Source organism: Haemaphysalis longicornis, unplaced genomic scaffold, assembly GCF_048455015.1.
Source record: "Haemaphysalis longicornis isolate Haplotype H1 unplaced genomic scaffold, Haemaphysalis longicornis Haplotype H1 scaffold_1, whole genome shotgun sequence".
NCBI lineage: Eukaryota > Metazoa > Arthropoda > Arachnida > Ixodida > Ixodidae > Haemaphysalis > Haemaphysalis longicornis.
In genome coordinates, this window is record NW_027526203.1 from 2,678,864 (window position 1) to 2,704,421 (window position 25,558).

Below are 25,558 nucleotides of genomic sequence, written 5' to 3' on the forward strand. Positions count from 1 at the left end.
TTGGCATTAATCTTCGTGTTAGTTGGCTGAATTAAACGCCTTCCCAAGTAATTTAGTCAATTTGTTTTGTCATCATCACTTTATTTTAGAAACTACGGTTGAAGACTCCTTTTCTCGCAATGCCCTAAAAAAAGGAGCCTCGCACATGTGGAATACGGACGCATTATATCAGTTAAAGGAATCAAAGACAAACACCAAATGAGAAAAAATCCCGGGCCACCTCCACTAACGTGACACGTGGGAAGGGGCGAGGTATGTTGGGTATAAGGGTATTCTTGGCGTCTTGGCGTGTTTGCTAACGGAAATGAAACCGTTGGGGGTAGAGGTATACAGATTTGCTGTAAAAGTTTCATGCCTTCGAAGCACCGAGCGTTACAGCCCGAGGCGTAAACGAGTGTCCTGGTGTGTGTGTTTTTTTTTTTAGTATGCGTTACTAATCGTTTCAGCGCGAGGCATAAACGAGTGTCCCGGTGTTTTATTAGTACGCGTTACGTTCCAGCGCGAGGCGTAAACGAGTGTCCGGGTGTTTTAGTACCGTGACTACATGAGAAGACGGCTACGACGACGATGACATGTTACGCCGGATGCCCGAGCCCCTAAGGGGCTCCGCCCCTAAAAATCTCTACCGTTTTTACTGCCCACATGCAAACTATCCACAAGGGCAGTAATGTTCGCAGTACTGACGGACAGGCATACTTGGCCCGTAACAACGGCCGAACATACATGCAAACAACAAAGCAGCCAACTGGGAATAGCGAAACGGCGTGCCGAACCTGACGACAGACTAGGCGTGGATTTCCAATACAATCCCATAGCTGGCGAGCTAGTCCTTGACAGGGACGCAGCGTATTCATTTTCGGTCTTCGGTCCCGCCGCACCACTGGAAGGGAAGAATTAGCGCCTGTCTTCGTCTGTCGCACCCTTTGAAATTTTTTCCGCTTATTTGTGGTGGATCACGACGCCCTAACTACACCAGAAAAGAGTACACAGCTCCAACATGGACAACACCTTTGAGAAATGCGTTTAAAGGGGTCCTGAAATACCTTCCGCCGATGCATGGATCTACATGTAACCAAATAAGACAATGTATTAGCAATCTCCCCCCGCAAGAATTTTGTTAAAGCGATGAGTATTAGCTGAGAAATCGTAAATCAAAAACCGCGCATTATCGTCGCGCCGCGTTTCCTCCTCTTTTCAACTGTTGACGGCGCGCGAGCACTGCCTCCCATGATGCTGCGCTAGTCAGCGGTGACGTACTTCCGCATTACGCTCCTCCGACTGCCGTCTGCTGAATTTGTTGACACCATGAATTCCGCACTCCGCTCAAGGATGGATAAGCGAACGAAAAATCTGGCCGCATGTGTGCGGTGGCCTGGCCTCGCCCTTTCGCGGTGTGCGTTGCTGCAGTGCAGCACGTGACTTTTAATCGGCGGCGAACTCGCAGCCGCTGGGGAGGATCTTGCGCTCGGTCCCTTTCATGCACCGCGCACTGTTTATCCAAAAAGCGCCGTATCAGATGTGGCCCCGCTGGTGCCGGGTCTTATTTTGCGGTGGTGGTAATTCCTGCCGGCGCCATGTGAAAAAGACATTTTAAGCCGATACAGAACCCGTGCACAAAACGCTTCAATCATGTGACCAGTTCAGCTTGGGGCGACGCGTGGTGGAGAGCGGCAACGTTGGCTAAACATGCTCCGGCGCGGCTCTGAGCTTTCTAGCGCTCGAGCGAGCGCCTTTCTTTGACGATCTCAAACATCGGTTGCCTTGGCAACAAGGCACAAACCACCCCAGAGGTCAGTTACGGTTGCGTGATTCCGGTTCAGCTTGGGGCCCCACCTCGCGGCATATGGGCACTGCAGGCATACTACTCACTCTCATTTGCAAGTGCGAGATGCGTTTGGCACATGGAGGAAAAAAAAGCTTAGGAGAGGCCCCCAGCTATCCCCGCGCATTGGCAAAAGTGTGGAGGAAGTCACGTGTTTTCGGCGGCCATTGTAAGTAGCGTTAGCAACGGCGTCCTAGCAACAGCCCGCCCGCCGTTCGCCAGTCATGGAGGAAAGGCAGCGCCTGCCTTGTCGTCCGATTGCGAAGATTGCTGCTTCGCTTTGCTGCGCTGTGGTCTTGCGGAACTCGAAAAGGATGCTGCGAGTTGCGACAGCTGCGCCGATGGGAATATGTCATTTAATTTCTACTTGCAAGTGCACCTTGTACCGCGTCAAGCTATTGCTCCGGTCGCGATCACGACGCGCCTATTGAAGTGCAGATATCGTGAACGCGCCGTCCCGTCGTACGCGCGGACACCCGTCTGGTAGATTTTCGGGAAGTGATACACGTGTGCAGTACGTAGGCGACTTGCAACCGAACGATTCGCAACTCAATTTTTTGGTTATCGCCGCCGCAATATATAGTTTGCTAGGCCGGCAATGCGCGGCAGTGCTTTTGCAACTGTTACAAGGTAGATTCCCAGTTGATATAATTCCATCGTCCTATTACCTTAGTAGGTGTCCGTCTGTTGACTGGAAGAGTGCTGGATCTGGAATCTGGATCTTTTTGTGGTCTCGCTCTGGATTTCGATTTTCAACGCTTCATACTGCGAGGTTAGTGTATGAACGTTTTCAACTGATATCACCTTGAATTTATTGTCACAGAGACAAGTTGAAACTTGGCGAAAAAAAGTTTATTGACGCCACCCACCCTCTCATTTTTTTTTACTCAATAAAATGTTTTGCCTCCTCCTCCTGCTCCTCCTCCTCCTCCTTCGCAAAAAAATCTATCGAAGGCACGCGAACAACGGTAAAAACATTCCACAATTTTTTAGCGTGAAATCTGCATGAAGTACTGCTTACCTATATATATAGAACGGCCGTTTAATTGACTAGTCATCTCTGGGATTGCCAGTGAAACTGCAACGCAAACTTGGGCACTTTCCAGTCCGGTAGCCGCATGGCGTTCGCCCACTGTTTGCGGCGTTCTCCATCGCTTGGGCACCTATAAACGGCGGCGATTGCAAACAAAGGATGAATGCACACCAATGTACAGCAATACTTGTCAGCGGAATGATGCACTAACCGGTGGAAAGTGACGCCCAATTCCTTGGGTACCGATCGCGACTTGCAGCCTGGCACCGAGCATTGCGGCATTGTTAGAGCGAGCCGCTTCGCAAACCTGCTGCGGCCACACTGAAGACGTGTAACAGTGTAACCGCGCGTTTAGGTTCACGGTCACACGCTGCAAAACGGCCTTCTACCTGCCTATCAGCTGATTTCCGCCGGCTCGGCGCTGGCAGATGCAGACGACAAGAGAGGCGATACAGGACGGAGGAGGCGGAGAAGGTGCACCGAGAGAGAGAGAGGCAAAAAGAGTCCGCCAATGGCATGGAGGGCCAATGGTCCGCCATTCGACTTACAGAAATGGCGTTTCCGGCTGCGCTGGGTGTGACGTCAGGGCCTCTCCTAAGCTTTTCTTTCCTCCATGGTTTGGCATTACAGGAGGCGATGGTGTGTGTGTTGTGGACGCCTTTGTTTCGCGATGAAATGCGACGTTGTGCTTCTGCGGGTGGATAGTGCTTCCCATGGCCTGGATTATCTTTCTCGAGCGACGTACGACTCAACCTCGCATGGGGTATGTACAGTGTGCGTGGCTAAAAGCCATCTCGGCTTGCGCGCCAGAGTTAAGTGACTTGCTGTTCGTCCCCGCAAACCGCGCGCGAGGTGAGTGCCGAATTTACGAGGGGCAGGAGGAGGCAGCCCATCGTCTGTCAATCGCGGTTCAGACTTGCAACGCATGTTGTGACGTTGTGTTTGTTCGAAAAGCATCTCTGGATTGTTTTGAAGTGGAAAAAAATGTATCCGTCAAACCTGGGCATTCGGCTCAGGCCGTTCTCTGCGATTGCACGAAAGAAGTGCCACGGGGCTTCAACGCTTTCTTTATGGGACGTACTCCGGTAAGAGAATATCCTTGTCGTGTTATGGCCGTGTTGCATTCAATACGAACGGTTAAGCGTTTGTTTACACTTGTTTCGTTTGTCGTAAAATGTCCAAGCACTCCGGCACTACGCTGGCAGATCAGCCGGCGAGTCGACGCTGAGCAGACGACTCATTTCTTTGCCGGAAGTGCGTGAAAAAGCCGCCCAATAGCAGGATGTCTAGCTCATGACGAACATCGGGGAATCGATGATGTAGACATGTGAAGATGGCGGCGTCCAAAAACACGAAGGAAAGGGTGAGAAAAAAGCGACAAACTTTGCAACAAAAGTGTGAGCTTTCCGCTGCGCGTAAAAGAGTAATACTTGGCCCAGATGACCTTGACGACCCAATCTAACGATTGCGCTACTTCATTTAGTGTGCTCAAAGTGCCTTTCAGGGCCCCTTTAACGCAGTCGCAGCAGGAGTGGGGAGGGATTCTGAGATATTGACATCACCTTCTGCTCGCGCTGAGCATCACCGAAAGTGGAAGTCGTAGATCGAAATAATGTCAAGCCGGGGCTCATTAGCCGCGACACCGGCCAAGCACGGAACGTATCGGCAGGCGTTGTAACTTTCAACGGCACCACAGTCAGGCGCGGTAACTTGGAATTCGCCCCTTTATACACGGTACCGCATCGCTCTGGCTGCGCACATAGAAATGAGGCATCAGCCTCATTTCTATGTGCGCAGCCAGAGCGATTCACCTTGAAATTGCGCATTGTTGTGCTCGTAGTAAAAATATCAAATACAAACCATTCACTAGACAAATGATCGCAGTTTATTTGAGGAGGTTTAATCAGAACAGTTTTTGTTTTAGCAGAGAAAAAAAATTTTCAATTTGTACAGCGACACTACTTCACCACGTTGTTCCACAGAGCGTCTTCTCTGCACGGCATGCACCTGCCTGCATGAAAGAAGCGCGAGCCAACGGGTTTGAGCTACAAGAATACCTTTCGCCGCAATGGCATTTGTAGCGTCAGTACAGGAAAAAGGAATAATTCGTGTGTTATTGGGAAAAGTACAACGTCACAGAACAGGGAAGATTTTAGAGAAGCAAAGGTCTAGCTTTGCCTGTAGTGCCAAAAAAAGCGTAGTGGCGGCGTCGTGAACTACCGAGTATGCCCGCTTGATGGCGCTGTAAACATGGCGGATGCTTTTGGCATAGGCCGCTTGAGCTCCTTAATAACATGGCTGCCCTCGCACGGTGGCCGCCGGCTCGCTGCTCCACGGCCGGACTCGACTCTCCTCCTCCCGCGCGCGAAAGGAGCGTCGAGTCCGGCCGTGGCTGCTCCTGCTGGTTCCTGGCTCGCGCGCTGGCCGCGTGTTTACTTGCGCCGCGCTAGTGAAGTGATGTTACGCCAGGTGACGAGATGGCCTCGACTGGCACAGACCACAGTGAGCAGCAAGTGAGAACAAATCGTTTATTGACATCCGCAAGTTTACAGAGGCCAGGACATCATTTCATTTCGATCGCTGCAATTGTACGTCGCTTTCGTGACATTTTTTTTTGCCATAACAACTCGTTCACTTGCGCTAAGATTTCGAACGAAGGGCACAAATGAGGTATTGACGGCGACAACGGTTTCGTTTGCACCGTCTTTCTAGCGGAGTGCATAACACTCACCTTCTGTTAGAAGAATCAAATATTCTGGCCTCGACAGCTGTCTTCCGATGCGGAATTTCCCACGTTTGTCACTCCACAAGCACTCAATTCCCGTGTTTTGCCAGTCCTCTCAGCAACTGATGGACGCAAAAGCACATAACAGCAATAACAGTCACGAAAACAGTGTTCCGCGCACATAGAAACGGTGGGCCGGTGCAGCGGTTTCAATTTGAATTGGCGGCTTTGTGGTTGCGAATTCAGAAACGAGGTGGTGCACCAGTCGGCTGTTCGTAAAACGTTGCGTACATTTTTGCTCAACAGATGTTTGATGCGGAACTTGTTAATAATATTTTTAAACAACACATTGTAAGCGAACTGTGTTGGCTCTTTGAGTCACGGAATGAATGTTTTGTATTCTATACCAAAAGTAACCTTTCGCTTGCGCCGTCTGGTGGACTTGATGGTCGAAAAGTGCCCTGTAGGTTGGTCACGTGGGGCGTCGATTTTTACGCCGCCTATAGGGAAACCAGGGAACGTCCAAGCTTGAGAGGCCTGACAACGTGGAGCGGGCGGTGGTGCGCCTATTCCATGAGTACGGGCAAGTCAACGGCAGGACATCAGATGTGCATTTAAAGCATCGGGTTATGCAATTCCCGCTAACGCATACAAATAAATCCGTTTAACTCGATGACTTCGCCGCTGTTCATTTCGTAATTTTCAGCATACTTAAAAGATACCACGTATAACATGCCCTGCTTCTTTAAATGCACGTCCATGTCCAGCCAGCCGTTGAGTTACCCGTACTCATGGAATGGGCGCACCACCGCTAGCTCCACGTTGTACTTTCCCTAACACGCGAATTATTCCTTTTTCCTGTACTGACGCTACAAATACCATTGCGGCTAACGGTATTCTTGTAGCGCGAACCCGCTGGCTCACGCCTCTTTCATGCAGGCAGGTGCATGCCATGCAGAGAAGACTCTCTGTGGAACAACGGGGTGAAGTGGTGTCGCTGTACAAATTGAATTTTTTTTTCTCAGCTAAAACAAAAACCGTTCTGATTAAACCTCCTGAAATAAACTGCGATGGTTTGTGCTAGTGAATGGCTTGTATTTGATATTTTTACTATATACGAGCACAACAATGCGCAATTTCAAGGTGAATGTGGGCCAGAAAGCAGACTTTTCCAAGTTTGACAAACGTTATCTCGCCATTTCACCTCTCCACAGTGTAAATATAGTTTTTACCAATTTTCCACAATGCTGAGATGCAGGTACAAATGCTTCATTGGCTGAGAGACTGTGCTCGTATTTCCTAAAAATGTTTGAAAATGCTCGACATCGTGTATTTTCTGAATGGCGTAATCACAGCAAATAAAATGAAAAATATTTAAAAATGCGCCATAGAGCAGCCCAGGGCCTCAACATGAAGTTCACAAAAAATGGTGGCCATTGTAAGAGAAGTTACTTTGTCATGAATTTTTTCACAGACGTAAGTTTGATTTAAACCCTGGAGGTAAAAGGGCCGCTATAAAAAGAACAAATTAAAAAAAAACACTTTAAGGGAGCATTTTGGGCCATGCGAGGATGACCCACAATTTTTACTGAGCAAATCCGTGATGGTTGATTTTACGGCTGGGCCATTTGGCATGGAATGACCCAGGTAGATTCACGCCAGCTTTATTTTTTACTACCCGTTACGTTTACGTCTTATTGTAGCTCGTATTAGGAGTAGCAAACAAGCAAGCAAACAACCAAACAAACAAAGAATCAAGCAATTAAATAAACAAACAAACACAAACAAATTTTCTTCATGAACATGCTCGAAAACGTATATGTGAGGCTGGTTGGATATCCTCTGCTTTACCGGCAGCAAATACACTCTGTAACCATAATGAAATTTGGCAGATTTCAGGACTACCACACAACCTAGAGCCCCCAACTGCCGCAAAATCCGTCGTAGGATACCTGCTAACACGTCGATTGAATAGAGCTGAGTGCTCAGAGTTCGGGGTTTGCACATGACTTGGAGGCCCAAATTACAGTGACCTACGCCAAAGGACAGCACAGCGGTTTGAGATAGGTGGCGAGGCAGTGGAAGTGGTAAGCGAATATATCTACTTAGGCCAAGTTGTGGCCCCGGATCCCAACCACGAGGCAGAGGTAATTAGAAGGATAAGAATGGGGTGGAGTGCATTCGGCAGGCATTCTCAGATAATTAATGGCAGCCTACCATTGTCCCTGAAGAAGAAAGTGTATGACAGCTGGATATTACCGGTACTCACCTACGGGGCAGAAACTGGAGGCTCACTAAGAGGGTTCAACTTAAATTGAGGACTACTCAGCGGGCAATGGAGCGGAAGATGATAGGTGTAACATTAAGGGACAAGAAAAGAGCGGAGTGGGTCAGGGAACAAACGCGTGTTAAGGACATATTAGTAGAAATTAAAAAGAAGAAATGGACGTGGGCAGGGCATGTAATGCAAGGCAAGATAACCGTTGGTCATTAAGGGTAACAGAGTGGATCCCTAGAGAAGGCAAGCGTAGAAGGGGGTGGCAGAAAGTTAGATGGGCAGATGAGATCAAGAAGTTTGCGAAGATAAATTGGTCGCAGTTAGCGCAGGACCGGGATAATTGGAGAATAATGGGAAAGGTATTTGCCCTGCAATGGACGTAGATAGGCTGGTGATTATGATGATCATGGTGATGACGCCAAAGGATGCCGATACTAACCTACCGGTTCCCTTCAACAAAGTTAAAGCCACGTGTTTACCGCCATTAACGATGTGTCACTGAATCCGCCTCCGTATCTTCATGCCACACTGGAAGTCTTGCATTTGAACGTAAAACTTTTTTTAATGAAAAACGAACCAATCTACGTCGTTGTTTCTGCTCACTTCAGGGTACAGGTAAATGAGTAAGTAAATAAACTTAGAGGGTGCTGGTAAGTGATGATCCCCTCCGCAACTCAGCATCTCGCCACGTGCGCAGGAAAGCTGACGAGGCATCACTCGGCAGCAGATGGGGACAAAATTATTAACCACAACGTTCATGGCATCCGGACTCGCTGCACCTGCATGTAAATTGAAGTCTTTGAAAAAGCCCGTCATGTGGAACTGCTTTTAGACTTATGGACTCCGTATTTGCCTTCGTTATCCCTGCCTCATGCGCGAAAGTTATGAGTGATGAACATAAACCTACATGAAGGGTGTTAAGCGCTCTGATTAAATATCTGTACTGCGTTGAAACCCCTAAGAGAGCGATGGAGACGGTGGAAAATGTGTTTATAAAAACATGAGCACGCGAGATCATCGACCCGCAATAATTGTTCCCTTGAACGGAAAGCATGCTAGAAAAAGACGCACATTTTCGCGCTCTGCTCGTACAGGCTTCTAGAAGGCAATTTACTCGTATTATGCCCATCAACCGTTACTTTCTTGCAGGCCGCTTTCTTAACGGCACATTCAATAATACGGAACTTTGAGCATTAGCCTCTTGCTTTTTCCATAATCTCGCTTGCGCGAAGTTCTATTATCTTTTAATGCTGAGTAAACATCCATAAATGTCTGAATTTCCAGCATTTTTAAGCAATCGGAAGCACGGCGAAAGGTATTTCGTTGACTGAAAAGGACATGGACCAACAACCCACGCTTTTCTTACTTGTGCACGCCGACCCGATGAAAATATTCTAGTAGACGGCTTTAGGGCGTGCTCGCTTGAACAATTCTTTGCGCTTGGACATTTTTTGGTATTTTGCCTTGAGTGACCCTACTACTAGCTACCACAAGCTGAATATGTTTTGAATGTACATGCAGATTGAAACCGCGAAATCTTGCCTTTATCCAGTTGTGTAAGAGCAATGAGTTCCCGTGTGTCTTTCTAAAAGTCACATGCCTGACATAAACCGATTGAAAGAACTTGTATTGGTGAGGGACCTAGATTTCTGCTGCCACTGGGCCCACCAGTTCAGACAGCAATCCCTCGTGCCTCGCCCTGTATACCCGCAGATACTGTCCAAGGACTCAGTGACAGTGGCCGTGGACGCGGTGGTGTATTACCGCATTAGCAACGCTACCATTGCCATCACCAACGTGGAGGACTACGGCCACTCCACCAGGCTGTTGGCCGCCACCACGCTTAGAAACGTGCTCGGTACCAAGAACCTGTCGGAGATCCTGTCTGAGCGGGAGTCTATCTCCCACGTCATGCAGGTAAGCTTGGCTCGTGCTTCGGCGTCTGCTGCTTCCATGTGTCCTTCCGCCAATGCGTCGCTCGTTCATGCGAATTGCTTTTCTCTGGTTTTTCTCCTAATGCTGCTTCGGTTTTCCGTTCCCCTTATCAGTGCAGACGTTCACGCCAGAATGGATATGCCGGTGCTGTCAAAAAGTGGATGACTAAACTCATGGCGTAAAGCCTGCTCGTGTCTTACAGTTGAAGCCTTTCTTGGATGTCGTGCAGTGGCTCTTCATGTCGCGATTGTTACGTTTCTCAAAATACCGCAGCTGTACACATTATAGGTTCTTACATCCGGTAGCCAGCTGGAATATATTAAAATGTTATGTGGGCCGACACTATGGCTCTGGAAAACTCTCGCTCAGAGTAAGCGCACTGTTAGGCGGATTCGTTAATGACTGGCCACGCACGGCAGTTAAAAAGATTTCTGCAACTGCTCTAATCCTAAATGGGGGCGTCTATTCCCCAAAGCCGCTGCTGATACCTAATGGAGAAATAAGCTTTTTGAATAATTGGCATTGAGCCTCTTCATCATGTTTGTACGCTTGCTTTCCCCTTATGAACTCAGTAATTGCTTCATGCTTCCTCGCTGCGAAGCAACTCGCATAAAATTTAACTGTAGCCACCACCGACTCCTTCGTCCACAGTGAGCTGTTGCGGAATTGTGTGTTAATCTCGCCCTTATTACGAGAAGTTGGATTAATGCATTGGGCCCGAGGTTTCGGCGCTTTATTCTCTGAGTTTTTTTTTCTTTTGTATGTCGGGGGAGGGTGATGCCAGTTCACCTGCTTATTTTTGGTCATGTCCAATACAAACTGTCAAAGATTCCGCTTGTAGACATCAATAGTTGCGGATAAGACGGTGAGAAAAGTATTGCTCCAAGTTTGGGTAGTGCGTCATGGTTTTGCAAGTGACGCACAACAATAAGCTTTAGACAGTCACGACTGGTATTTCTGAGGTTCATGAAACAAAGTCTTACTTGGTCGGGTAATGCACCTCTGCGAGCGGAAGAGATGGACATATTATGTGGCATTGTTTTAAATGAGTGGAATCCGATTTTTTTTTGTTTAGAAACACTGAACGCATTGCCCAGTTTATATTTCAAAATGCACTCCAGCAGTATGTAATTAGGCCAGCAGGTGATGGCACTGCTTCGTTGCCTGCGGTGCGTCGGAGTTCTAACCTAACGAAGCAGCACAGCATCCGCAATGCACATGTAAGCACAAGCCGTCTTGTGAAGTGGGTCACCTAACCATAGACACTCTCACGAGTAATAGTCAAAAACAATTCAAGATAGCTTACGCAATTTTCACACTATGTAAATAGATTGCTGCATATACAAATTAATTGGAGGCTGATAACTAAACCCCACCAATGTCGTATGCGCCATATACATTTCTGGTGGATGGTTTCACTTACAAAAGAAAAGGCAATAAGCATTTGTGATGTTATGCTACGTTTTACATTAGGAGCTTCGTACTTAATATTAGAAGGGCTGAAGGGAAAATTTTATTTTATATCTTAATTGTTAAGTCACCCCTTTCAAATTTAGCACAACTTGGCGATAATGCCTTTTGAGTGCTTACCGGTTTAATATTCGCTGAAGTCACACCAATTTTAGTCTTGAATTTACACGCTTACCTGATATACGCTTATACAAGCATGTTGATACATGCTTACATCAATTTACATGCTTACCATCGTTGTCGTTATTTTTGCCCCACAGGCGAGCCTGGATGAAGCCACCGATTCGTGGGGCGTAAAGGTCGAACGAGTCGAAATGTGAGTAGTGCGCTTCTTAAACTGGGAAACACGAGGCAATACCTACTGTATGTCACTGAGTTGAGCTTAGAACTGCCCAACGAAGGTAAAGTGTGCAGTGATGGAACAAAATGCATTCGAAAACAAGGGATGTTGGCCGTCTACCTTAAATGGACAGGGAATGGAGTTATCAACATTCCTTAATTACTTACCAAATGCGTATTTTATGCGTATAGTTTGTTGAATAACTTTACATGAGCTTTGTCATAAGAAAAGTGCGTTCAAATGTGCCGCTTCCTGCCCTCAATCCCCCTCGGCTGTTCGGTGACGACGGTTGGGATGACACACTGGCAAGCACACAGGACGTCATTTAGCGGATCGCGAGCTTGTTTAACGGGTGCAAGCTGCCCGTGAATATACAAAAGTCAGTATTGACCAAGAGATAGCTGAATATAAAAGTTGCCAAACGAGGTTATCATCAAACCACGTTAAAAACCAATGTGAGGTCATTGCTCTTCCGTAAACGTAAGCAACAAAACTATCGCCAGCGAAGTTTCAGGTGCTGCACGACTGGATCGATTGGGCAGTGAGTCATTCAACGGATTACTGCCGATTTGCCATGACTGACTGCCTGGAACGTGCTCTAAAATAAACTTTACAATGAAGCTATAAGTTTGATTTTCGCTTAGTGCCGTGTTTAAAAGTTCATTGTTCAAGTTCCTGTCGAGATGAAAGCTCTCGGGCCTAACAATATGGGCAGAATGTTCAACGATTACTTACGCAAAGTTTCTGCACTGTTCTAGTGTGGTATATTGCTAAGTGCCCCTCGGGTAGAAACTTGATATGTGTGAAGTACTGCCCTTTAAAAACGGTTCTACAAGGTTCATAAACGAGAGCCAATGTTACAAATAGATGAGTATACGAAACGCGGGCTCGTTAGTTAAAAAATACCCCTTAATCGAGGCGAAGGACGGTGTTTACTTCAAGAGTCTGTGGTGGAATGTTATGCTTACCTTACACAGCTTGCATTTGCTGCCATGAACGTGTGACGAACATCGTGAAATTTGAGGGTAAATCTGCGAGTTACGTATGTACAAGAATACATCTAAAGTTCTGCTGTTTACTCTTTACTCTTTTAAACAGCCTCACCCTACCACTTCAGTCCTTGCCTTCCAACCGAACTATAGACAAAGCCGAAATCATCTGTAGAAGTTTTGAAATTCTGGTTCCCAGTTGATGTAGCAGGGACCTGTACATAGCATTTTATCTTGAATGTTTAGTAACACCAGATGGGCAGGGAATGATTCTCCGAACCGCCATCGAAATACAAAATGAAGTAATGAATGAGAAGGCTAAAATGATATGTACCGGGTAGAAAAAAAAAAGAGGAGCCATAACGTAAACTTACAAACGAACCGTAGGCTCCGGCAGCCTCGTGGTAAAGGCAATAGCAATACGGTATGTGCCGTGCATAACATGACAACTAGTTTCAACGCTAACGCAACTCAACCACATTAAATTCGCAATGTATCACCCTCCGAAGCAAAAATCACCTTCTATTTGGAAAGAAAAAGAACCTGCGCGATTGGAATTATGCGCAGCGGCCGTCAGGCACCGTGTACTACATCAAGCCATCGGCAAGCGTAGGTGTGGGCACTTACGTCGCCTGTTTATTTGCCGTAGCGGCACCTAGCCTTGCATTATACTTCGTTCCAAAAAGTTAGGTCTCAGCATTCCCAGCAGCTAAACTGACCATTCCTCCTTCTAGCCCACGCGGCTAGATCATTAACCGCGACAATATTATTGCTCGCAGGCTCCGCACTTACCCGCACGCACACCGCGAACGCAACCCATATCAGCCATTACTTCCAGAAATACCATCTGAAAGTGTTACATGGTGAACCTAGCATTTTGTTCTACGAGATAAAACATTTATTTTAACCAACTTGCGTGCTTCTGTACGTTTTGTCCCCTAAAGACAGTTTAGAATAATGTGTAATACCAGTGTTCTTAGCAAGAAGATGAAGACGTATTTCCATTTGTAATATTTTGGGAACTATATATACCATTTTCCAGTTAGACATTTAACCCTACCATGTCGTTCAAACGCCCCCTGAAAATTATTCAACTTTTTAATTGTCTGAAACGCTTCTACATCTTACTCAATAAGTGAATAAGCGCATTCAGTCTACAGAACATGTAGACACAAAATATACGACCTTAAGGTTACTGGTCTACGTACATCAGATAGCTTAAAAACTCGCTGAAAATATTTACTTCTCTTTCCTGCGTTCTCCAAAGTCGGGGCGTATACCTTTTTGTCTGCTTTGCGGTTCATTCTCCGAAGACGCTTCAAATGCGTGAGTTGCTGCAACCAAGAAGAAGTTGACCAGTAGCATCGTTAAATAGAAGATTTGGGGAGTTAATACATTTTAAATGTATACACTTTAAATGTAACAGCCCAAAAACCACGAAACACAAGAAACAAAAAAGGAATAGCGCTGTGTCTGTTTGTCCTCTCTATGTTGTGTTTCGTCTTTTTAGGGCTGTTTGTTGTTTTACAGTAGCATTGATTTTGCTTATGCAGCGTCCCATCAGCAAATTCTGTGCTATTGGTGAGCTTCCTTTCAGTTGCATCTATTAAAATATTCGGTAGCCGCTTCACAACACAATACTACATAACCAAATCCGACACTAAAGAAGATATCTGCCGGTGAGCAGGTCACAGAGTTCCTTTCTGGGGTACTGAAAACTGCAGCTTACGCATGCGCTTGCGAACTTGAAGGCAAGAGAGAAAGCGTTATGTCGAACACGTTGCTTGGCCCTTCTAAGGCACGACCACTTCTGTCGCATTTAAGTGCTAAGAGAATACACATATCAATGCACGACCCTTTAAACAAACCTTGAAGTTCTGCGTACACCTTGCAGTACCTTTTCTTCAAATTGGTGCAAAATGATGGTACCATTTAAATGAAGTGTTAAAGTTATTTTGTTCTTCTTATAACAGCAGACGTCTTGTTTGCAATTTTGTTATTTTTTTTCTTTATTGTCTGTGTGGAGTTCGAGCAGAGTGGGCGTAACGGGGCACGGTTTGGTATACGTGATAAAGATTGCTTAACATTATGCACGCAGCAAGGACGTCCGGCTCCCAGTGCAACTGCAAAGAGCCATGGCCGCCGAAGCAGAGGCCGCCCGTGAAGCCAGGGCCAAGGTAAGCCCGCCTCAACTGGCACGGAAGGAATGAGAGTGAGGAAATGGCGTGTAGTTCGCAATTACACTTGAACCTCATTATAACGAACACTGATATACCGAATTATCGGCAATAGCGAACTAAATACGAACTTTGGTTCTTTTATAACGAAAGTGAAACCATAAGAGCCGCCCGCGATATCGTATATAACGAAAAAATATTTGACCAGGAGGCTGAGAAGCTACTTGAAATGACCCCCCGTAGTCCGAAACTGCAGAAGTATACAGGCCCCTTTGTTCATAGACACTGTGGAAAACTTCATCCTGCTCAGTGCTGTGAGTAGCCACCAGACGAAGATCATATCGTACGTCAAATAAATAAGGACGCAGACCTGTTTTGTCAAGTGAACATTGTTTTGTTGTATTTTCACGTACTCATGTTCCGGTTCATTGAGCTTGAAATGCAACAAGCAGAAAGGTAAGGGTTACCTTGTTTATAGTAGGTTCGAAGCCTTAAGAAATGCATTTTTGTATCAAATATTTTTGCGTGAGCAAGATGGTCGAGTCGCTATAGCCAATGTTTGCCTCTACAGTTATAATGAATATCTTTATAAAGAACTAATTTGCTGTCCCTATACTACTCCGTTATAACGAGGTTCGACTGTACGTGTTTTATTTGGAACATAAATTTGCCCACTCAGGCATGAAGTTTCTTCAGCAGTATCCAAGCCAGCGCCCAATTTTTGTGCGTGGATGCGGGTCCGCGTGCGTGGACATTCTCAGTATAGGCCCCTAAAATAAAACTCCTCAGTTGTAACTACTGGAAAGTTGACCCTGCCGTCACAGCTTTTCAAGTGGTGGTCATTATAGACGTGTTACTTTGTCTTTTAATTTGAAGGTATGACTTCAGAGAAGGACGATTATATTTGTATTGTAGCAGCATTCCATGTGGCATGCGGAGTCTTTAGTCTAGGACCCCGGCTGATCTTGATGCCGTCCTCGGCCCGATGCACCAGCCGTTGATATGCAAGTTTTATGAGCTGCAAGAACCGTGTAACGTGTTCTATTGATTTATCATGGTTTGTAAATTTTGCCTCCACTGGAAATAAGCTTCTACTATTGGGCAGAACGATAAGAACAGACCGTTCTTATGTACGTATGTGCATTCACCAGGTCTCAAAAATATTAAACTGCAACTTGATCACTCGTAGATTGTTACCGGCCGTGCTGCAGTTCGGAAAAGGCGTTAGAGCTGCGTTCCATGCCCTAAGAAAGCCGGCTGAAGGGACACGTCCTAAACCGAATTTCTATGCTGCGATAGCACGGAACCTTCATAGGCACCATTTCGAGCCCACGGACCATAAGCTGAAGATATAATTAAGATATAATAATTAAGACCAGAAACTGAAGGTAAAAATCATGGGTTAAGATATAATTTTGAGAACCTGGGGATCTTTACGCGTTTATCTGGCCGCTGCGGCTCAGATGCGAACATTGCTAGAGCCGGCGTGGTGTTTACCATATCAGTTATTTTGATGGTTGTCTGCAGTAGGAAACAAAACAATATAAAAAAGCATTTCCTGAAAGGTGAGTTGTGAAACTAACACCAGCAGTATGAAACAAGCGGACTAGAGGGAGACCATAAGGCTGTGGTCGTTAATTGTTTAATTTGTATTCTCCCGGTGACCGTATTGACCTTTAGAGCACATTAAGCCTTTACTAGTCACACTACACTTTCTTACACCCTTTTTTTTAAAGGGTGAAAGAATCTTGTCCCATGGCGAACACATTAAAAAGGTGTTTTAGAGAAAGAAAGGTGTACGGATGAGAAAAGGGTGTTTGTGTGAAAACCCTCAAAAAAGAGTGTAAAGTTGCTCAACACCCTACAATAGGGGGTGTGGCCAGGGCAGCAGCTACGCGTGGCAATGTCAATCGGCGGAGCACGCAGTATTAAACAGAAGTTACACTTGAAACACAAATAAATTGAGCAAGAAAACCAACGGGATGCAAGCGGTACAGGGAGTGCATACTTACTTAATAATGGATGTGTTCTTCTTGCTTTTATATCAAGCTAAGGAAAGCCCCCCGATCGAGTCGGTGGGCTTGTCGCTAAAAACAGATATTTTAGCACTGATTTTAGAACTATGAATTTTACTATGGGAATATACCAATCAACACGCGGATTTGCAAAAACTTTTTTTATCACAAAGTAGTTTCTATGTTCTATAACTTATAGAATTTATTAAAATACCAAACAAATCTTCCCCGCCACCTCAACACCTTTTAAAAAGGGTGTTCATTATTTCAACACCCTTTTTCACAGAAGAGTGTAAAGCTAAAAATTAGGGTGTTCAAAACTAAGTAAAAGGGAGTAGAGAAAAAGGGTGTAAGAAGAAGGGTGTAAGAAAAGACCGCCAACTAAGAAAAAAGGTGAAGAGACCTCCAACTTTGGAGGCATTTTGTACCTGTTTACACGGGTGGTCTGAACATTTTCTACGAGCGGGGGGTGTTTTGTACCTCACGATGTTTAAAGCAATATGAATTGGCATAATTTATTACCAGTGAAGCTGTTTAAGCTTGAGCTAGTTTCGGTGGCGTTAGCCAAAAAATACAAAGAAAAAGAACTGCGCCACCTGTAAAGGGTGCACCACCGCAGATAGAGATTATAACAGTGAAGTCTATTTTCGAGCTTGTTAGAGGGTGAGCGCCAGGGGCTTATGCGTATCGCACCTCTTACTATATCATTTCAAAGGCACTAGTCTTTTTTGGATTCTAAAAGGCAAAAAAAAATTGGCCCGCCTTACAATAGTGGTGCAAGGCTGGAGAAACAGCATAGCTGGGGGTCGACCTAGCTTGTTTCCCCCTTGGATCTCCTGGCAGTGGGGGGGCACTGGAACAGCCTTGTACAATCCGGTTAAACTTGGCCTCACCCCTCAGCGGTCATCCTAGCTTAGCAAGAACATTGCAAAGCTCAGCAAACAACAAAACACCGGAAGAAACTAGGTCAACCCCAATTTCCGCTGTTCTTTTTTTGCAACCGAACACCTATTTCACACATTTTCAACAGCCTACAGAAAGCCAAGGGTGTTGCAGTCGGTAAACACCCTTTCCGCCGCACGACTATAGTCTTTTCTAATTTTGAAGGTTCGAATTGGTGTTTCACGTGCCAAATCCAAAGTTGGGGCATGAGGGGCACCGCGAGCGATCATTGAATACGAGCAATTATTTTTTTGCGTTTGAAACTTTTTTGCGAGTAGAGATGTATATGAAGGGATGTCTTGTTCTTTACAGTGCTATTATGCATCCAAGCATGGCCTTATTCAATGAACAGCTGAACACCTTTTCCACACCCTTTCAACACCCTAAGAAAAAGCAAGGGTGTTGAATTTGATCGATCAACACTTTTTTTCACAAAAAAATGGTGTAGAGCTAGGAAAAAGATGTTGCGATTCAAGAAAAAGGGTGTAAAGGCCTCCCAACACCCTTTTTCCACTTATGCTACAGCCTTTTTGGCTAAATGGGTGTAAAAAAGTTTAGTGTTATAGATAAAGCCGCAGTCAATTCGCCTGGCATTTATTATGTGTAATATGAATACGTTAGGCTTAATGTTACGCCTATTACCTCAGTTGTAGCGTACGGTGCAATGGCTTTGACCCAGTGTACAATTATTTACGAACCTAAATTATATATCTAACGTATTCACAATTATACTGATAAAACCCAATAACAGTCAATACTAACTAAAATCAAGACTTGTCGGTCAATATGCCTTACTGAAGTTCCATTCTGTGCCACCAAATGCTCTCCAAGCTTACTTACCCACGTAATGGAAGCCTTATAAAAGGTGATAATTGAAATACGTTAATTTGATTGATTTATAGCGGTGGCCTAAGATTTACAATATGGCCCGCGGTAAGTGCGTATTGCAAAAAAAGTGATCTTCATAATGGATTATGGCACACGTTTCTGCGTGGGAGTGAATATACCAAACCAACAATCGCATTTCTATGACTGTCAAGAGACACAGTCTGATGTGTTTGTCTCACAAGGGCGGAGCAAGTATGAGCCTTTTGATTGCCCGCGTTTCTGGTGACCGGACCCTTGATCTAATTTTTTTTCTTCTATGGGCGGAGGAGAAATAATAGTGTGCTTAATAACGCTCATGGACGCGGGAACCATGCCGCAGTTTCGCCACAGCCGATCAATACCCTTTAGAGGTGTACCCGAGCATCTTGCGCCCTCGCACACACGTTTTGTGCCTGTCTATTAGTGCCTGTGTGCGCGCGTGCCTGCTTGAGTGGCTGCGTGCGCACGCGCTCTAGCGCGAAACGTTAATGGCAGCTCCTTTTGACGTCTCCGATGCGTGGGCGCTTAATGTCCGGCATAACGGCCATGCGCCGTGGCAAGACACACCTTTAGCACACGTAAAGCGCACATTAGTGGACCTTTGCAATTCTAGTTTTTTTTTTTTCTCTGCCAAGAGTGTCGGTTTCATTAGTTACTTCGTCTTTCATTCTTTTTTCCGTATGCGGGTCGATCTCACTCGGGGTGGGCTAAGTGCGCCGAATATTATCGCGACCTTGAAAGAGCGATTATCGTTACATGGCGACCTTGCATAGCAACCTGTTACTCGATCTGTGGCATCGTAAGAGTGGAAAAAAATGGCTTTACGTCATTCAGAACTTGACAATCACTTTAAGGGAGGCCCCGAAAGAGGATCGAGTTTCTGCGAACGGAAAATTTGACACCCACCTGCAATGCAGATTCCTGGTTTGCTTAGCTGCTAAATCGATTGACCTACCTGCTGCCGTCCCGGGTTCAAATCCAGCACGAGGACAAAGTTTTGTTAAAATGAGATAAATGAGAAGTTTTTTTAGAAAGCTGTACAACTCTCAATTACAGCCGTCTGGCTGCTTTTCACCTGGATATCAAGTTTGCGCTTAGCAGAACAGCATGCACCTAGTTCTGTATACTTGACTAGAACCGTATTTTTATTCTTGAAGACAGTTTTTGGTCGTTATTTTGACAGTATAAACTCACCCTTATGGTTAGTAAAGAACTACGCATGTGTTACAAAGGTCAGACCCGTCGCGGTGGCTCAGTGGCTAAGGCGTTGTGCTGCTGAGCTCAAGGACGCGGGTTCGATCGTGGCCGCGACGGCGGCTTTTGTTATAAAGGCGAAGAGCGAGAACGCCCGTTGGACGAAATTTTGACGCATGTTAAAGATTCCCAGGTGGTAAAAATTAATTTGGAGCCCTCCACTAAGTCGCGCCTGAAAGCTTAGGTGTAGTTTCGGCGCGTTAAACACCACAATCAACAATACGAAGGTCAGCTTGTTCCAAACTGACCATCGTAGTAAGGAAGTTTGTTGACTAATAAGAGGCAGTAGGGCTACGGGCGGGTGACGTTCGGTTTCAGCATAGTAATGCACAGAGAATATACCCAAAACTTTTCTGCTAGAGCTAAGCTCTGTTGTCTTCAACGAACGTCCCCGGCCGCTTGACTAGAAGCAAGGTCGCTAAGCTTTAATCCGTACACTCTTAAAGTTTCCATATCTGCCCCATCGCGGAGCACCGAATCATTTCGGGAAAAAGAGTAAAGTGAGCTAAAGACCAGCCCAAATATGCGATGTGACTTTGGTAATACCTTCTGCGCTGCGATATTATGCTATGCAAGCTAAAAGTTTGCGCGTTCCCGGAACGCATATTGCCTTTTTGTTTACTCGAATCGCATGTCCAGCCTCGCTATCCGTCCGACCCGTTCCTGTAAGACGAGCAATTGGCCATTCATGTTCACTGTGCCGAAGTGTTCACTGTGACTAAAGAAATATTTTTAAAGAGTGTGCTTGTTCTTATGTATGCGTATGTTTTGAGAAATTGATTTTTTTTCTACGACACCTACTTACATCTTGGTGCAGTAAAACCTAAAATTATTCAGAATTGCTAACACGTGAACAAACTTGACGGTGCTTTGCTCTCGTGTACATACTATGCTCTTCTGCCTTTGCCGGCCGTAGAGAAGGCTTTTCACTGGCGCACCTCTTTCACGACTGACTCCCTCTTCTTCCCTGTCTTCCCTCCACGCAGGTGATCGCCGCCGAGGGCGAGCAGAGGGCATCGCGTTCCCTCAAGGAAGCCGCCGAGGTGATCGCCGAGTCTCCATCCGCGCTGCAGCTGCGTTACCTGCAGACGCTCACCTCCATCGCGGCGGAGAAGAACTCCACCATTGTGTTCCCGCTGCCGCTGGAACTCATGCGTGGCCTTCTCGCCAGGGACCACGAGGCCGACTGAAGCGGACGTCCACCGAGTGACGTCGCCTCCTGCGGCCTCCACGCGCTATTCTCCCTGCCTCCTCCTCCGCGGCGGGTAGAAGAACTAGCCGCGTGTCTGTTTTGTTTTTATCTCTTTCCCCACCGCAACTAACACTGACTATCATCAAACTTGCCGGGTGAATCGCAATCCAAGACACGGTCACGAAGGCACGGTCGTGCGTTGCGTGATTGTACGCACTCGCCTTGAAGGAGTAGGGGCACCGTTTTGTTTTGCGCCTCTCTTGTCGTTGCTTTGGGTTTGATTAATGTGTATGTTCTTAACGATTTTAATTCTTTCTTATCTTTAGAACATTTCCTTATGCTAGATACTTTATGTGTGGTTTCGGGGCTGCTACCCTTTAGGGGGCTGTAGCCGCGAGTAATGGGTGACAGTGCACGCCCGCACAGCGCGAAGCGTCGGTGCTTACGCGAATTCGCGTATCCGTGACGCGATAACAGCGCCGTCGTCCGCGCGAGTTCGGCCGCTTTTTTGGTGTACATTCAGTTTGCAAGTACATCACAAAGACGCGCTCAACATCATGTCGACATGCTGGCGTGCTTCGTCAAGGTTTGCGGAAAAGCGATCAGAGATATAATTCTCGATGCCGTACACACGACTGATGACTTTGCTATCATGGCAGAAAGTCGAATACAGCAGGAGGACGTCTCTGATTGTCTGGTAACGGGTATGAGAAGACTTTTTCTTTCGTCGAGGTGGCGAAATCGGGAACTTTATGTGATCTCGTTATTATATCATCAAGGGCTGCAAGAATGAGCACGGTTGAACATAAGTTTGCAATAGAATACTATTGCTCGCTGCGCATCCTCGCCACAAAAAATACGTTCCCCAAACTACAAACCTGTTAAATGACTACTAAATTTTTATTCTCACTACATTTTGTTGCTTCTAAACTTGGCGTCGCCACTTCATTGGCAGAGTCAGCCTATCTATGCCCTAAGGGCATATATCAGAAAATGCGACTTTACGCCTTATGTAACTACATCAGTCATAGAGTAACGACACGAAAATTAATTTAGGAACCACCAAGCGGTATAACGAAGCTTTTCTTATTCTGCACACGCGCATCTTTGTTGCAGCCCATTCTCTTTTATCTTTTGCTGTGTCGCTCTGGTAACGCAACGTTTATTGTTTTCTATTGTTGGCGCGCGCTTGCCACGACTGCCTAGGTAATGTAACAGTCCCAGTGGTCGACATTGTCTTGAGTCCACGTGGAAGCATGCCACAAACACAGCCGGGAAGTTGAAGCTTGTTGTTCTGTGCGAAGGCTCACCTTGCTATAGTAGGTTGTTTGCACGGTGTGTATGATTCATCGTTCCAGATGTCCTTTCAAAAACCCCTACTTGCTCATAGAGGGTAGCGAGCTGTATAGGTCAGACTGATGCGAACAACGGAGTCCGTCCATCGTCCGCGATGACGAGGCCGCCAGCGGTGCGTCTCACGCGATTTCCGGACACTTCACGCGACCAGCGACTAAGGGAGAAGCTAAGAACCAACATTGCTGGGTATCGACGTTCAGAAAAGCCGCGTGCGGCGCCAGTTGACGCTGTCATGCAATCACAGGCGAACATCACCCCGATGGTACGTCTTTATCCAAACATTAAGGCGCCTAATTTAAGGTCGATGGCATAGGTATGCATTTTGCTTTATCTTCGGGAACCAACTAAATGCGTTGCCACAGGCGCCTTAAAAAGATCGACTTAGTTTCAATCTTGATGTAGCGCCTGCTGAGTAAGGCCGTAACCACGCGTAGCCATCGACCGCTGCCTTTACTCGCGGGAGTTTGAGGGGAAATTTAACCGACACTGCCGGTAGAGAATGGGGTGTGAAGGCTTATTCAACGTAGTGCTATTTTCCTTGGGTAACATAGTTGCCCAGTGCCCGAAATAAATATAAATGGAAGGATTTAGCGCGTTGCTGGATTAAATATGTAAAAAAATTGCAACTCATCGCAGGGAGGCCCACAACTTGAAACAAAAAACGCTATCTCGATTTGGACTCCTACATTCCAGGACGGTACCCGGCTCTAACCTGGTGCATTTTTTTTTCATTCACTGGCTTACAAAATCATTACCACACTATTGTATCCACAGCCAAAGCATAAAATCAAATTTAAAAAGTTCCGCAATTTGGGAGCATCCTGCCGAACAGAAATGGCCATAGCAGATTCTGAAGGTGTTATTGAGCCATATCCACCGGTGTGGCACAATACAGTTTACGCCTGCTAATGGGAAGTTTTTTTTTTAGCTGTTAAAGAGAGGAAACAGGGATTTACAACACGTTTATTGGCGCAAACGATTTATGTTGAGCAAAGGCCCCCGGACGTAGTTGGTATAAACAGGTAAGCACACACACGCGCATCCGCACGTGCATGCCCACAAGAAAAACTATAATGGTACATAACAGCCGCCTTTATCCCTCCTCCTATTCTCTACTCTCCAGATGTCAGAAATGATAAGTAGCCGCGCCTTTAGTCATTCACTGAAGTCACCGTAAAATTGATATGTGGCAGTTTCAAATCATTTTTTTCCTTTTGTTAGCACTGTGTGTGTGTTAGCTGTTTCATGTTGTTCTTGGGCTTTTTTTTGCAGGAGCTAGTAAAGCCCTTCAATATGAAAGCAGAGATGTTACACTCACCGCTCCTACATAAGAGCTTGTTTGACTCGCACATCATTAGAAATTTAAACTTTAAAGGGCGACTAGGACGCCACCAGCAAAGCTAAACCCAAATTACTTAGGGAAGCTTCACATTAAGTGGCAGACAGCCTTACCTTATAGAAAAATTTAGTTATCAATTAGGATGGATAAGGCGTCCTTCTTCTTTAACCACAAACACAAACACCTTGGAGCTCCTACAAAAATCTTGGGTTTATATGCCTGGTTGCATTTGTTATAGCAGACCATAGCAGACGTAACACATAGTTGAGACTCCTCCGCGCTTTCGAAAACGCAAACACCATATATGATACGACACCAGACACAATTCTACTACTTAAATAGCGAAATGACGTCTAGCCTCCTTGGCAGCCACGAATTGTACGTGGATCCACAAAGAGGGGAACACGGTTCGTTAGGGCTCGTTTTGCCACCTGTAGTCTATGTGAGCATCAAATCCTCGTAAATTTGTAACGCTGAAGCGGAAGAATTCACCAGCCTAGTCACTCACCGCCACTGTTTAACGGCAAGCACATTCACGAGTACGTTTCTTCACGCGCATTAAGCGGCCGAAAAAGTATCACAACACCAGTACTTTTTAATGAAGGGAGTATAAAATTTTTGGGGAGCTTTTCATTATTTGCTGTGGACAAAAAGAATGCGTGGACTTGTGCACCGGTAGTCAGCGTGGCAGGCACGGGGGTTACCTAAACGCCGCGGTGCCGAACAGCGTGGATTGCTTAGCAGTGGCTCAGGAGTATCTGTGTATTCGCCAGAGTAAACCAATCAGCGACGCTGACTGGGCGCAGAAGTTCCGGTGCCGTGCCGTTGAGGAAGCATATCGTCGACAGTGTGTGTTATCCGGTCACGCACAACGTGTCCAGCGAAGTTCACGTGTTTGTTCCCAGAGCGTTTCCACCGTTAGGCGGTTAGGAAAGTTTTGTTTGGTCAAATTTAACCATATAGGGGCGCACACGCGCAGAGTCCTCAAAAAGGATTTTTGGTCTATGAACTACGTAGAATAACTCAAAACGGACGACATATGAAAGTAGAACAGACAAGGTTTCAATGGCTCAGAAAAAAGGGCGTGGAGCAAGAACAAAGAAGCAAATACACAAATAGTGTAACGTTTTCTGACAGCACGGAAAGACGACACAATAATAACGAAGACAACTATATGGTGGTTGGCACCGAATTCTGTGTGCAGCATCCTGTGTGGAGAATGCCTAAAAGTGGTAGTGGTACATTTGAGATCCAAATTAAGACTGACATTTCCCGTAAATCCACGGTTACTGCTTTTTTGTGCCCCTAGGATTGTTCCAGTCTGTCTCTGAGTTGTATTGGCCGGCTTTTGCGAGCGACTCATCACGCTCACGCATTACGGCGTGGCAAATTATGTGTTTATGAACGAGGCGTTTTGAGCTTTACTTATCCAGAACCTACATGTGAGGCGTATCAATCATTGCGGGATTTCCGATTAGAAGTGTTATAACTCAGCGGGATATATATTATCCACTGAATGGAGGAAAAATCAACAGGCTTGTTGGGCTCAACTTATTCGCAGTTGGATTCTCAAAGTCACATTGATTTATTTATTCTTTTCTTGATATGCGGTATTTCTAAGAGACGCCATTGGGTTAACCTTCTGTCATTGCACTCCGTTAACCAATTACTGCTATCTGACGGAACAAGTGAACGAGTGACGGGAAGTTGCATACAATTTGACGCAAAACTGGTATTCGCGCTACTTCGATTCCCGGCCGCGGCGGCCGCTTTTCTGATGGAGGCGAAAAGCAAAAACGCCCGTGTGTACGAGATTTCGGCGCA

General features: G+C 46.0%; 1 protein-coding gene across 1 annotated transcript in view; it reads left to right on the plus strand.

Moving 5' to 3' along the window:
- The window catches only part of LOC144156348 (stomatin-like), a 140,169-nt gene extending 118,711 nt beyond the window's left edge, over positions 1-21,458 (plus strand). Inside the window, exons 6-9 of the mRNA XM_077688351.1 lie at positions 9,572-9,775; positions 11,524-11,579; positions 14,691-14,769; positions 20,834-21,458. Of these exons, the coding sequence (XP_077544477.1) occupies positions 9,572-9,775; positions 11,524-11,579; positions 14,691-14,769; positions 20,834-21,037 (543 nt within the window). The 3' untranslated portion in view covers positions 21,038-21,458. The remainder of the gene's footprint in view (positions 1-9,571; positions 9,776-11,523; positions 11,580-14,690; positions 14,770-20,833) is intronic.
- Positions 21,459-25,558: the final 4,100 nt, after the last annotated feature.